The following is a 13,730-nucleotide window of genomic DNA, read 5'->3' on the forward strand; positions in this document are numbered from 1 at the left end:
TCATCCAGAGCCCTGCTAAGCTGCAGACAGTGGGAACTAGAATCCCTGACCCTCCCCAGGCAGCTGGCCTGGAGGTGGGGGCTGCAAGGCCTTGGCCTCCAGGAAGCTGGGACAGCAGTGAGGAGGAGGGGCGGGCGGGGCGGTGGCCTTGCAGTCCTCAGCAGGAAGGCTAGTGGGCTCTTAGAGTCCACTGCTGCCCCACCCGCTGGGGCAGACAAAGGGAAATGTTGAAATCGCCTGAAATCCAGAGGATGGGTCCTAGCACCCAGGACTTCCAGACAGAAAGCTGCTCCCCACCCCAGGCCCAGCTAGATTATCCAAGTGGGGGGGAAGGAGAACAGTTGGCAAGAGTTAGGTATGAGTTCTCCTTGATCTGCTCAGATGCTAGTGAATTATAAACCGGTAAAACCATCTCCTTCAATTTTAAAGGAAACAGCTCTGAGAGAGAAGTGGAGTGTGTGTATATGTGTGTGTGTGTGTGTGTGTGTGTATGCGCGCACGCACCGAGTTGGCAGATGAATAGAGTTGGAGGTCACAGGAGGTCACTTCTTGGAGCAGTGGGCTACAGGGGTTGTATTAGAAACAGTGCCTGTTAACTCTGCTCCACAAAGCCCAGCTGACGTGGGCTGTACTTTCACCACCATCACTACTTCTGCCTCTTGCCTTGGCAACCTCAGGTTCCTAACCTCATCCTGATCTCAGTTCCATCCCTGTTTACATCCCAGTCCTCAGCAGGGCATGCACCCATCGTGTGCTCCAGGCACTGCCTTGGGCACTGGGGATACAGTGAAAAAACAAAGTGGGCTCCCCACCGACTTCAGTGACTTCTCTTTGCCTTGCCGTGATGGCTCTCCCATGCAGCCAGGTCTTGAACTCCACTTACCCCACACAATCCTGCTCTGACTCTTAAATCCACTTGTCTCTTACTCCTCATCTGTCCTAGTCTAAATAGTTGTTAGCAAAACAGCTGGAACTGAGGCTTCTTGCCCCATTGGGGGCTCCTTGTAATCTGGAGGGCAGTCAGAGCTACACAACCTAGGCCATCCCTGTCCCAGATTCCAGCCCCACCTGGCCCTAGAGGATGTGACCAGGGCCATGGTGCCCTCTAGTGCCCACTGGGTGTGCAGCAGTCCCCTGCTGCAGAAAGGTTCATTGTTCTGTCCAGGGGACTCCCTGGGTCTGTGTTGTGTGAGTGCTTAGCACTCAGCTGGTCTTCTCTGGAACACCACTCCAGGGTAAGGAGATTCTCATCTGTTTTCAGGAATATCTCAGAACCCTCAGCCAAATAGCTCTTCCACTTAGCTCTTCAATCTCATAGCTTATTCTAATTAGAGGGTTTTTGTTGTTGTTTTTAAATGTTTAGCTCAAGTCCTTTCTTCTACAATTTTAGCTCATTCCTTAGTGGAAAGATGGAAACCAAGTGGTCATGTTTGTCATTGCTGCAGCCCTAAATGCTCCAAAAGCTCGGCTTGCTGAACTGTGGTCTCGCCCCTGCTCCTCTTCTGCCCACCCCAGCCCTCCTGGTCGCCTTGCCCTTCAAGTAGAAATGTAAACAAAACAAGAGGAGGAGGGAAGAAGGGGACACAGCAGGCTGGGGTCATAACAAGAGCCCCTGCAGACAAAAGTGAAGAATTGACTCCCTAAGGATAAGGTTTAGTCCCCCAGCCAGAGCATGTGAGACGCAGAGGTGAGGACAGGCATGGTGTTTGGGAGGAGGCCAGAAGGCCAGCCAGCTCTGCAGTTGTCTGACTGGCAACAGGGTGATGGGGAGAGGTCAGCTCTGGAACTGAGGCCTTCTCCAAGGCTGCCTGGGAAGGTCCCTAATGCCAGAGTAACAGAAGACCCCTCATGGCTCTCGCACTGCCCCTCTTTGACTGGCAGAGTACAAACCCTGAAAGACACCAGGCCAAGAAAGGCTGCCTGCACTCTCTCATCTTGCTGCTCAGAACATTCCAGTCCCTTTGCCACACCAGGAAAATGTGGCAGGAAACCAAGAAAATAAAGGGTGCTGAGTATATCAGAACCACTGTCTCCGCCCTGGCACTGCAGGTCAGCGTGCTGGGGCCTCCCTGCAGGAAACCGCCATCTTGTCTCTGAGACTCAGGCCAAGGCCTGGCATCCACCAGGTGTTCAGTGAACAAGGACTCGAATCCCTTGCTTCTCTGAAAACCCTCTTTGAAACACCTTCATTGAACTAATCTACACATCCTCTGGACCTGTTCCTGGTTCTTGTGGCCCCTCAGGGCGTGAGTTCCCATTCCCATGACTTTCTCCTACCGAGGCCTGCCTGCGCAGCATGGTTCCCTCAGGCGATAGGGTGCTGTGTGGATTTCGGTCTGTCACCCTGGCCTCTCCCTTGGCGATTGTGTGCCTTTCTTTTAAATCACCACTTATTTCCCAACGGAAAAGGCCTACCCTTTTCTGTTTGCCTCATCATGGCAGCCCTTCCCTCCAGTGGCCCTCCACTCCTCATCCAGCTCCATCACCGCCCTCCAATTGTCAACAACAGCCAGAGTCCTGGGAGCGGATACCAAGGGCCACAGAGTGAGCCTACCTGTCGTGGCCAGTGCACATTGTCCTGATGGCAGCTCTTGAGGCCCAGGGCCCGAGGCTGAGGAACTATGCTCCTCCCTGGAGTTCACTGTACATCTCAGGGGCATCATCTTCAAGGCTAGAACAGTTCAGTCCTCCCTCAGCTGACCAGGTGCATCCTCTCAGGTCACCCTTGTCACTGATGGATTCGACGGTGGCACTCAACTCCCAGCTCTATGAATTTGGAAAAACAGATCATTTAGGCCTATGTCCGGCAGTCTCCGTGGCGCCCCATCCTGGCGCTTCCCCAGCTAAAATCTGGATCCTCATCTTTTTTCATTTTCCATGACTGTGTCTGTGTTATTCTTCCCAGTACTCTCATGTTTAGTTTTAAAACTAAACTTTGTCAGCAGCGTTTTAAGCACTCTAAACAGATCACAGCTCCTCTTGCTCCTGGTTTCAGGCTCATAACTCTCAAACCCTTTTCAGCAAGTGGCCCTTACCCTGTTACTGTTCCCTGACGGCTTAGGTTCCAGTCCTTGTTCTGCCCTCCACATGACAGGGGGACTCACCACCCGCAGATCAAGCTGCGCCCACTCCCCCCACGGATCTGAGTGTGGCTCCTAACGCAGCCCCATCCCGCTGGCCCTGCCAGCTAACCTGCTGTGTGTCGGCCCCTCAGGAGATGCTGACACATGGGCCACCTTCCCCAGCCTTGCTGTGCTGGGGCTTCCACAAGTCACACCCTTTCCCCTGTCTTACTCTCACACTCACACACTCACACACATACTCTCACACACTTACGTTTGTACACTCCCACACCATCCCACACACTCACACGCTCCCATACTACAGCTCACACCCACTCACACACAAGTGCGCACTCACACCCACCCTCACACACTTCCACACAGTCTACACACACACTCACACTCACACACACATTCACAGACTTTTAATCCTTTCTTCCCTCCCATTTCTGTCACCTCCTTGCTCTGTCTCCTCAGGAAAGTTCCCTTCATCCCTGTCGGCCAGAACACGGCCCAGATGGTGCCCGAGGAGTGCAGAGCACTACACAGCAGCTCATCCAGAGCTGGTCAGGCCCTAGAAGTCACCTGGCAGAACTCCTTCCTCCAGATGAGGAAATGGAGGCCCAGAAAGGGAAAGGCACTCGGCCAAGGCCAAAGTGGCCCTTTTGTCGAGGGACAAGCATGTATCAAGGCAAAGGAGAACCTAGCACTCAGAAATGGATGTGATCTGGGGGACACCTGGCCTGACCCCCATGTCACCCTTCACTCCTGACATAGCCGTGAGAGCAGCTGGCATGGGCTGCCTGTGTCCCTCCTAGGCCTGCCTCCTGAACACCTGCTGGCTTCGCTGTGTGCCATTGCTGACCCCTCACTGTGTCCATCATTTCCTTTAAGACACAACTCAAGCCTACTCCTCCATGAACAACTGCCCTGACTTTACATCTCGGCCCCATTTTGTCTTGCCTCCCTCCATGGTGTGTCGAATGTGTACCTCGAGGATGTGCACTTGGTTATGTGACACTTTGTAATTGGTACTTCAAGTATATATGTTTTTGCCTTTCCAACTAAATCATAAGAGAGATCATGCCTTGTATGTGTTTTGTTTTGTATGCCCACATAGCTGACAAGATGCTTGGCATACTGCTGGGATCCCATAAAAAAATGTCCAACAAATAGATACATAGATTTGACACTGGAAGCAATTGTAAGTTGCTGACTTTCAAACCAGGGCAGAAAAGGACTTTGTCACAGTTGTGTGTAGGTTCTGAAAGTCCAGAGGTACTGGAAGAGATGTGGAAGAGGATATGTCCAGGGCCATGGGCTTAGAAAGAAAGGGATGGAGTTGAACCCTGGTGGGGGAGTGGAGGGACTGGTGCTGAGGCCAGGACCTGCCAGTCTGCACCTGGCCCTGTTTACAGTATGAACTGACTGACTCCAGAGGATGCTCAGAGGTCTGGGCTGGGAGGTCTGGTGCCCAGGAAGAGCCACAGCATACCTTGCTCTCGATGGACCTCAGCACTAATCGCCATCTTCTCTCTGCCCCTCCTTGTCTCCCCCAGAGCCGAAGGATGAAGTGGAGGTGTCTGATGATGGTGAGTGCTGGCCAGGTGGCCTTAGGTCAGCCTCTCAGGGTGGAGCAGAGTGAGCCAGGGGATCTGATGGCTCATACTCACCCTGACTCTATGCCCTCCAGATGAGAAGGAGACTGAGATTGACTACCGAACAGTGACGGTCAACACGGAACAAAAAGTATCTGACTTCTATGACATTGAAGAGAGACTAGGATCGTAAGTAGAGTGGGAAGCTGCCCCTGGACCCCAGGGTGAAGGTGGTGCAGCCCCAGAGTTAAGCCCAGTGCCCCTCTTCCTGTCCTGATTCCTGCCGTGGGGATGGGGGACACCAGCCCATCATTGGCTGCACATTGTCAGACTACCACAGAGTCCCTCCTGCAGTCCTGTCGCAGCCTTGGGAAGGCCTTCCTTTTCTGTGCCTCCATTCACAGCACAGCCCTGAAATACAACTGGATGTGGGTGGGGTGATGTTTAGGATCCCTTCCGTATGGTCCCCAGAAGTAGAGGAGCCCGGCTGGCATCCATGCCCAGTGCTTCATCAACATGCGAGGTGGCCCCAACAATCCCCGAGGTGAACCTGCTCCACAGTGTTCCCGCTGACTCCCCCCATGGTGTGGAGGACCCCAGGCGGTCTCTCCCTGGAGGAGAACAAGAGGAAGGAGAGAAAAAGAAGCCATGCAAAGCTCTTAACTACTATGGGAAAGGAGTCTGCCCTGATAGCCCTGCTAGGATGAGTTCTGTCACAGAGAAGCCTCATGCTCCCTAGTAACCGGCCGCAGGGCTCTCCCTGGGCTGTCACCAGGAGATGGTGCTAGACTGGAGCGGAAGGCAACGACTCAATAATCCTGTATTTGGGAAGGATGGACTCAACCCGACTTCATGGGTCCCTGTTCAGGGAAGGGAAGCCACCAACCAAGACCAAATAGCAGCATACTTCATTGATCTGGAGCAGGGATTGTCAAACTTTCCCCATAAAGGGCCACATAGGTGGCATTTTAGGCTCTTTGGGCCATAGGCTTGTGTCACAGCCACTCAGTTCTGCCATTGCTGCACAAAGGCAAATATGGACAATATGTAAGCCAACAGGTTTGTCTGGGTTCCAGTCAAACCTTGACTGTAAAAAGATGCAGGCCAGGTTTGTCCTGTCGCCATGGTTTGAGAGCCCAACTTAGTAGAAATCTTGACTAAATTTGGCTTTTTTCTTCTCCCCCCCCCCTTTTTTTTTTTTTTTTTGGTGTGTGTGTAGTGGGAAATTTGGACAAGTCTTTCGACTTGTAGAAAAGAAAACTGGAAAAATTTGGGCAGGGAAATTCTTCAAGGCATATTCAGCAAAAGAGAAAGAGAACATTCGGCAGGAGATCAGCATCATGAACTGCCTCCACCACCCCAAGCTGGTCCAGTGTGTGGACGCCTTTGAAGAAAAGGCCAACATCGTCATGGTCCTGGAGATGTGAGTGGCATGCGGGACTGGGATCCCCCACCTGTGTCCCTCCCACTGTCCCACCTCAGCCATGTCTGACCCAAGGTAGACAGAGCTGCACTCAGTTGAACTGGGCAAGATTCTCCCCACCCTGTGGCCAGGATTGACCAGTAGGAACCAGAACTGTCCCTGACCCACTGGGCGGTGGCCTGCCTGTCATCCTGTGCTCATTTCCTCACTGGCACATCTTCCAGACCCTGAATCCTTTCCCCTCTAGTCTCCTCACAAAAGGGCCAAAGCCATCTCTAATGTCCTTGATTTCATGCAGGGCATTCTCACCTAGAGGTAGTATAAGCTTGAAGGGAAAGGACAGGGCAGCTTCCTGACTCCCCACAAAAGTAAAGGGGACCTGGGGCTGGTCCTTTCACTGAGCCTCTGCATGACCTTGTTCCACCCTTATTTTTGCCTTTTTGATTTCTCACTCACTAGAGTAGCCCTTTCTCTGCTGAGTTGTGCAAAGGCAGGGGAATGGATCAAATGAACTCCAGCCAAGGCTTCCCAGAATCCATTGTTCCCTCTGTATCCCAATCCTCTGCCTCCCTCCTTCTCTCTCTCTCTCTCTCTCTCTCTCTCTCACACACACACACACACACACACACGCCCACACACTACACAAACACAATGGCACCAGTAAGTCACGTGTCCTCCATGGTATCTGCATTTTTTCCTTTGCTCATCTGAATATTCAGAATTTTTTGAAAATATACAAATCACATCAAAAAATTATAAGTAAATACACAGTGAAAAGTTTTATTCCCACCCCTGTCCCCCATCTTTCTACCTCACTTCCACCTCCACCAGAGGTAAACAATTTTATTGGTTTCTGTCTGTATTCTTCCAAAGTTTCTTTATGAAAATATGAACGTATATGACACACACATTCTTATTTTCCTGCACAATAACACAAAGCAACTTACTGCACTTGCTATCCCACATTTTGCATTTTCCCATGCAGTGTGACAGTCGGTCCCTCGTTCTCACAGCTTCATGGGATCTTGCTGTATAGACACAGCACACATCTTTAAGCCATCTGCTTTTGATAAGCAGTCAGGCAGTTTTCAGTCTTTTGCTTTTGCAAATAAGCATTGTTTATAACCTCACATGCCTCTGTATATCTGTAGCTTACATTCCCAAAAGTGAGGGAGCCCTGGATGTAAGGGTCTGCACATTTGAAATTTTTGCAGCCATTATAGAATTGCCTTCAGCGTCCTTGCGTGACGCATTCTGAACTTTGGGGATCTCAGTCCTTGGGAAAGGCTTCCTCAGTGTCTGGGCATTCTTCCCCAGGAAAGATGAGGCCTGTGAATGGAATAATAGCCACCTCTTCTCTCCCCTGATCACAGCAACATTTAAATATACTCCTTTTCTAACATGTTCCTTAGGACAGGCAAGAGTGGTTAAGAGTGCAGATGTGAGTCAAGTAGACCTGACTTCAGATCCCAGCTTTGTCTCTTGCTTGTTATCTGACCTTGAACAAGTTACTCAACTGTGCCAATCCTTAGTTTTATTATACCTAAAAGAGGCTGTTACAATGGTCTCCTGAATGCTGTGTGAATTAAGTGGAACAATGCTTTCAAGACACAGTGCCCTGTGATTGGCGGGGAGACTATCAGTATCATACATTGATTTCCTCTGTCTCCTGGCCTTTTTTCCATTTAAAAGTATGATGTCAACATTTTAACATTGAACTAGGTTTCATGGAACAGATTCCTAGTATCAGGAAGCTTGGCCCAAGTTCTATTTTATAATTGTTCAATTCTACCAGGAAAAGAAGTATTTGGGTTGAATAATTAATCCCAAGCCTCCCATTTTAGCTATAAAAATCTACAATTCTGTGGAATCATAAATGACTCTGAGAAAATCTTCACTTGTATCTTCTGATCAAACCCTCACACCACCCCGCCCCCAGCCCCCCACTCTCAGGAAGTATTTAGCCCATTTCTATAACCTCGTTCATCCTACCCCCTACAAAACTCCAGGGGCTGAGACTTTTCACAGTTGTTCTAGAATAAATTGCTTAGTCCAGGCAGAGTGGGCATATGAGGACATGTGTAGAAATGTCTTATCTTTAGAAGTTAAACCTTGAGCAAGTTCGTGAGAGGGGGCAGGAGGCAGCCGAGCCTGGGTAAGGCCAGGCGGCAGCACCAGTGGGCAGAATACCATACTTAGCTTGGAATTGAGAGTTGGCAAGCTGGATGGAAAAAGCAGGGAGAAACATAAGAAGGTCTCAGCTGGTCTGGCTTTCATCCCTTCACCCCACTCCTCCCCCATGGACAAGAGCAAGTCTTACATGCACAGATGCCAGAAGATTCATTTGCCTGTGCTGGGGCTCTGGACCCAAGAAGAGGGGAGTAGGACGTATGTCCTCCATCCATATTCCCTTCCAGCCTAATCATCCTAAGATGGGCCACAGAGAGGGAAAGGTTGATGTTTAACAGTATAATTTGCTATTCTTCCTTGATGGAGAAACGAACTCAAGAGAAGAGTGAAGCTTGGTGATACAGAAATGTTTGAGTGGTTGAGTGCCCCTGACTTCAATTCCTGGTACCCCTGCACCCCCGCCAAAAAAAGAAAAAGAAATGTATTTCTTCCATTCAGCTGTCTCAGATATGTGAGAAAGAAGAATACATGTGTTTTCTGCCTTTCTAACTTCTGAAATTACTGGACAAGCCCCCATCCTACAGCAGTGCTGCTCTGAGACATGGCCTGGAGCCTGGGCTTGTCCTTTTGGAAATATTTGGTACATTCCAAGTGGTGGTGGGACCCTGAGCACTGAAGAGGGTGTGAGGTTTAGGCTGAGTCATTGGTGGCCAACCTGTCCTTTGTGCTACTGCACAAAATTGATCAAAGAGCATCCAGCTGGAAGCCATGAGATAAGGAGGAGAGGGCCTGGGTAGAGTCTCTGGCCAGCATCATCCCTTCTGGCTGCCAATGAGGGCTGGCCAAGGCCTAAAGATTTGAGGATAAATTTGATCCCTTGGGACAGGCAACCTTGGTGATAATAGGTATTTCATTTATTGATTCACTCACTATTAATTTAGTAAGCACACATTTCCTCTGGCACAGTCTTAGCCCTTGGCATTATCCTATCTCTGTGGATGGTGGCTTCTTTCTACCAAACCTATACTTTCACCATAGTCTAGAGAATCTTGAAGAGAAACTTTCAGAGCCATTAATCCTCCTTATTTGGAATAGGAGCAAACCTATTTGAACTGATAATGAATAAGTTACCTCTAGAAGTGCCTCAGTAATTATCTCCGTGGCTCAGATATCTGCTACTCATTGCCTCAAGACATTCCCAAGGGCACTGAAAATAATGGTTGCTTGCTTTCTCAGAACAGTATAAACAAACATTTGGGGCATCTTGTCTGTTCCAGATACCTCCAGGTGCAAGGCCTGGAGGTGAGCCAGACCTTTGCAGACATGCTGACAAACAACTTTGAGACCAGGCACAGATGCCCACAGAAGGAAAGAGCTTTCCATATAGAGAAATAGAGAGGAATTTCTTCTAGGGTGTGGATTTCAGCTGTCTATCAGGATGGTAGTGGAGTAAGCCAGTATTTCCCAACCTGTCTGACTAGTAGAGTAACTGGGTATGTCTTAAAAGTACAGATTTTCAGATCCTTCCCAAGGTTTCCTAAATCAGAATCTCCAGGGAAGAAGCTTGGGAATCTGTATTTTTAGTGAGAGCCACAAGTATTCTTTAAAATAAAAAATTAATAATCAGCATGCACTTACTATGTACAGGGCAGCCTTTTTTTTAATTGATTTTAATTTTTAAATACACGACAGCAGAATACACGACATCACAATTCTTATTATACATATAGAGCACAATTTTTCATATCTCTGTTTGTATATAAAGTATATTCACACCAATTCATGTCTCCATACATGTACTTTGGATAATGATGTCCACCACATTCCACTATCATTGCTAACCCCTGCCCCCTCCCTTCCCCTCCTACCCTCTGCCCTATCTAGAGGGGAGGAATAGACAAACTCTAGACAGGGAAGCCTTCTAAGCACTTTGCCTGGATTAACTCACTCCATCTTGGTAGCAATCCTGTGGGGTGGTGATATTTTTATCTTCAGATTACAAATGAAGAAATTGAGACACAGAAGTGTTAAGACTCACCTGAGACCTAACATTGTAGAGGTTGTCTCAAAGCCTTGGTGGAGAGCAATAGAAATGGAGGGCTTAAGGACAAGGGCGCCACCTGCTAGCTGTGCAGAAACCTTCTTCTTGGGTTGGTTCTTAAGCATCAGTTTTAGTGCCCCCTAGTGGCTACTTGCATACACTAAGCTTTCCTGGCTTAGTCCTGTCCCAACATCATATGGTGATGGAGGTGGACAGGCCATGATGAGCTTGGTGCATCCTTGTCTGTTTCTCCCACAGAGGTCAGTGGCAAGATCCACCTGGCCCACCAGAGGTTGTCAAACAATAATATGTGCTGAGCACCTCCTATGTGTCAAGAGAGATACTTTACAAAGTTTTCAACATTCCTAACAATTCAGGGAGGTACAGCAAATAAGGAACCTAGGGCTTTGGAGGGTTAACTTTCCAAAATTTACATAGTTTGTAAAAGGTAGAAAGACGGTGTTCAGTCAGTCCTTCATCTCTTCATGATGTTCCCCTTAGGAGAAGGGACACTCTAGTAAGAGCAGAGTCCTGGGAGGAAGTCTATCCAGCCTTGTCCAGCTGGTGGACCCCCAGTCTGTTGTAGGAAAGAGAGTGTACTGGTATCTGAATGCTGCATAAGTTGCCAAGGACATGCTTTAAACCTGCTGAGCAGTAAGCAAGGAAGGTGGCCCAAGAGCTGGGGTTGTATTTAGCAGGGCTGTGCATTTGCACTTAAGGACAATATGCTGGTTGGCTGAGGCCCAGGACAGCTTTTAGCACAGGACTCCAGGCTGTAGGTTCCAGGAGTAGAATGAAATGGACATGGCCAGGATCCAGAGTCTATCCAGGTACAAAGGATTACACTTCCAGTGTGGACAAGGAAGGAGTCCAGGCACAATAGTTAGTGGCTGGAGGAAGTAAACCAATACTAGGCTTAGCCAGAGTATGCAAACCTGTCAGTTTAGTGGGCTATAGCCAACTAATTCTAGAAAATTTGCTGAGGCTTCCTTAACAGAAAAATATTTTTCCATAACCAATGCTTATGGAAACTATCTTTTAAACTTCAGCTCCCTGTGACTAAAAGACACAGCAAGGGTATGAGAATTTTTTGTGTGTTCATCTGTGGTCCTATGAGGGAAAGAGACTGCTCAGTGGTTACCCTTTTTGCTAAGGAGATCATATCCAGATTCCTCCATTCACACACACCCCTGAGACTGTGTGGGCTGAGTACTTTCTTGATTTTAGATCCTTCCCTGAGACCCCCAGCAGCTTGGCAGGGCAGCGCCCCACTCAAAGCAGAAAACCAGGAGACCCTGACCCCCCTCCCATGATGGAAGAGTGGGGCTCATAAAGCTGTAGGAAGTGCCCCTCCCCCATCCTACCAGGGCCAGACACCCCACCAGCACAACCCCACAATCCTAAGATCTGACCACAGTGCCCTTCCAACCTCCTTCCAACCTCCTGTCCCCACAGTGTTTCGGGAGGAGAGCTGTTTGAGCGTATCATCGATGAGGACTTTGAGCTGACAGAGCGCGAGTGCATCAAGTACATGCGGCAGATCTCCGAGGGGGTGGAGTACATCCACAAGCAGGGCATCGTGCACCTGGACCTCAAACCTGAGAACATCATGTGCGTCAACAAGACAGGCACCAAGATCAAGCTCATTGACTTCGGTCTGGCCCGAAGGCTGGGTAAGGCTGAACTACCTCTCTTCCACTGTGTGGTAGCAAGCAGCTGTTTGTGCTCCATTATCAGGGCCAAAGTGGGAGACCATGAAGACTGCTCAGGTTCAAAGTCAGTCCCAACCATTTAGTACTGTGTGACACAATACCTCATAGGCTTATTATAAGGACCAAACAGGTTGGTCCTAAAATAAAGCAACAGCAGCAGTGCCTGCGATTGGCAAGGCGTTAGCTACTTATCTGATGAGGAGGAGGAGAAGGAGGAGAAGGGTGTCATTAGCAGCAAAACTCAGCAAAACTCATTTTGATTATGGCGGCCTCTCACATCTACATCATATACTGCACAGTTTCCAGAGTACTTTTACTTTAAAAATTAAAATTTTTTAAATCCCATTGATTCTCATCCAGAGGTAGGTAGGGTGGACTTCTTGAGCCCCGCTTCACAGAGTAGGAGATGTGCAGGTGCTGTGCCCAGCACATCCCACCATGAGCCAGGGGAGGTGCTGGGGCTGGAAGGACTGGAGCCCAGTCCAAGGTGCTCTGTAGCCCTTCTGCTATTCGTACCCTAAGTGGAGGAGAGAAGGGGAGAAGTGGTTGGGGCCTCATACCCATCCTGAAGTCGTTTTGGTCAGTGACTGCCTCACGAACCACCTGCAGCCACTCTGCTCTGCAGTCTTTGATGTTTCAGTAACTGAGCAAAAGGCTTCTCTCTCCCATTGCAGTCACTGCCCAGTTAACAGGAGCTCCAGGCTGGTTTGAAGCTGTCCTTTATTTCACTACATTGTGGAAATCAGGAAGTCACTGGCCAAGCTAACACCATCTGGTAAACCTCCCAGGATGTCCAGTCCTGGTTGAGGCCATGTTATTGCTATAGAGGACGCTGAGGGAGGAAAGTCCTGATAGGCCTTGACTTGCCTGACGACACTAGGCAACACACCTCCCTGCTCTCTCCTGCTACAGGGACAGGGTGGGATTAGCAGCCAGTGTACACGGCCTGCCTTTGGGAAGTACCCATTAATAAAGTAAATGAATAGGGAAGCACTGGCCTCAGGAGCTGGCAGTGTCAAAGCCAGGGAACACAATGTTCAGATTCCCTTGAGGGAGGGGTACTGTGGCAACAGTGGTATCCACCAAGGACCAGAGAATAGACGTGGTTACCATAACAGGAAGGTTTGGGTGACAGCTATTAAGTGCTGTCTGTTTTAGAACATTTGCCATGGGGCCTGCATAATTGAACAAGACCAGATGTGGCCCCTGGGGCAAAGGCCTGCAACTCAACATGCTGACGATAGCTTCCGGCAGCAGGCCCCTGCCCTGTGAAAACTAACAGGCTCCCGTCCTTTGAGACTGAGAGACACCATGTGTGATTGAGGCCACCGAACATCCCAGGGCTCCTAAGAGAAGAGACGTGGAGCTACAGGGGCAACAGGAGAGGAGCAGAGGGACAAGGATGGAGGGAACCTGGTTCAGCAATAGACCATCTGGTTGAGGTCTTGAACCTGATTTACTGTGTGGGCCTCAGTTTCGTGCTCAGTAGCATGGACATCACACCTACTTCTCAGGATTGTTGAGAATATTAAATAGAAAAATCCTTGCAAAGTATGTAGCAGAGTACGTAAGACACAATGATTGGTAGACGTTATTGAGTATAAGCCATGATCCCTGCCTTGGGGAACCACCTATGGGAGATAACACAGAGAAGGACCACTCAGGGGCGGGTGCTTCAGTGGCCTCTTCTCACTCTCCCCATCCCTCTCAGGACATCTGAGGTAAGTGTGTGGTTTGTTGGCTTCTCTGGTGGGTTGATGCACC

The 13,730-nt window shown here is 49.3% G+C and overlaps 1 protein-coding gene across 11 annotated transcripts in view; it reads left to right on the forward strand.

Moving 5' to 3' along the window:
* Positions 1-13,730, forward strand: part of Mylk (myosin light chain kinase) — a 182,713-nt gene that overhangs the window by 143,424 nt on the left and 25,559 nt on the right. For all 11 annotated transcript variants that reach the window (XM_048794157.1, XM_048794159.1, XM_048794160.1 and 8 more), the window contains 4 exons: positions 4,622-4,654; positions 4,756-4,849; positions 5,880-6,083; positions 11,710-11,927. In XM_048794157.1, the coding sequence (XP_048650114.1) occupies positions 4,622-4,654; positions 4,756-4,849; positions 5,880-6,083; positions 11,710-11,927 (549 nt within the window). The remainder of the gene's footprint in view (positions 1-4,621; positions 4,655-4,755; positions 4,850-5,879; positions 6,084-11,709; positions 11,928-13,730) is intronic.

The sequence above is a fragment of the Marmota marmota genome, unplaced genomic scaffold, assembly GCF_001458135.2.
Source record: "Marmota marmota marmota unplaced genomic scaffold, marMar, whole genome shotgun sequence".
Taxonomy (NCBI): Eukaryota; Metazoa; Chordata; class Mammalia; order Rodentia; family Sciuridae; genus Marmota; species Marmota marmota.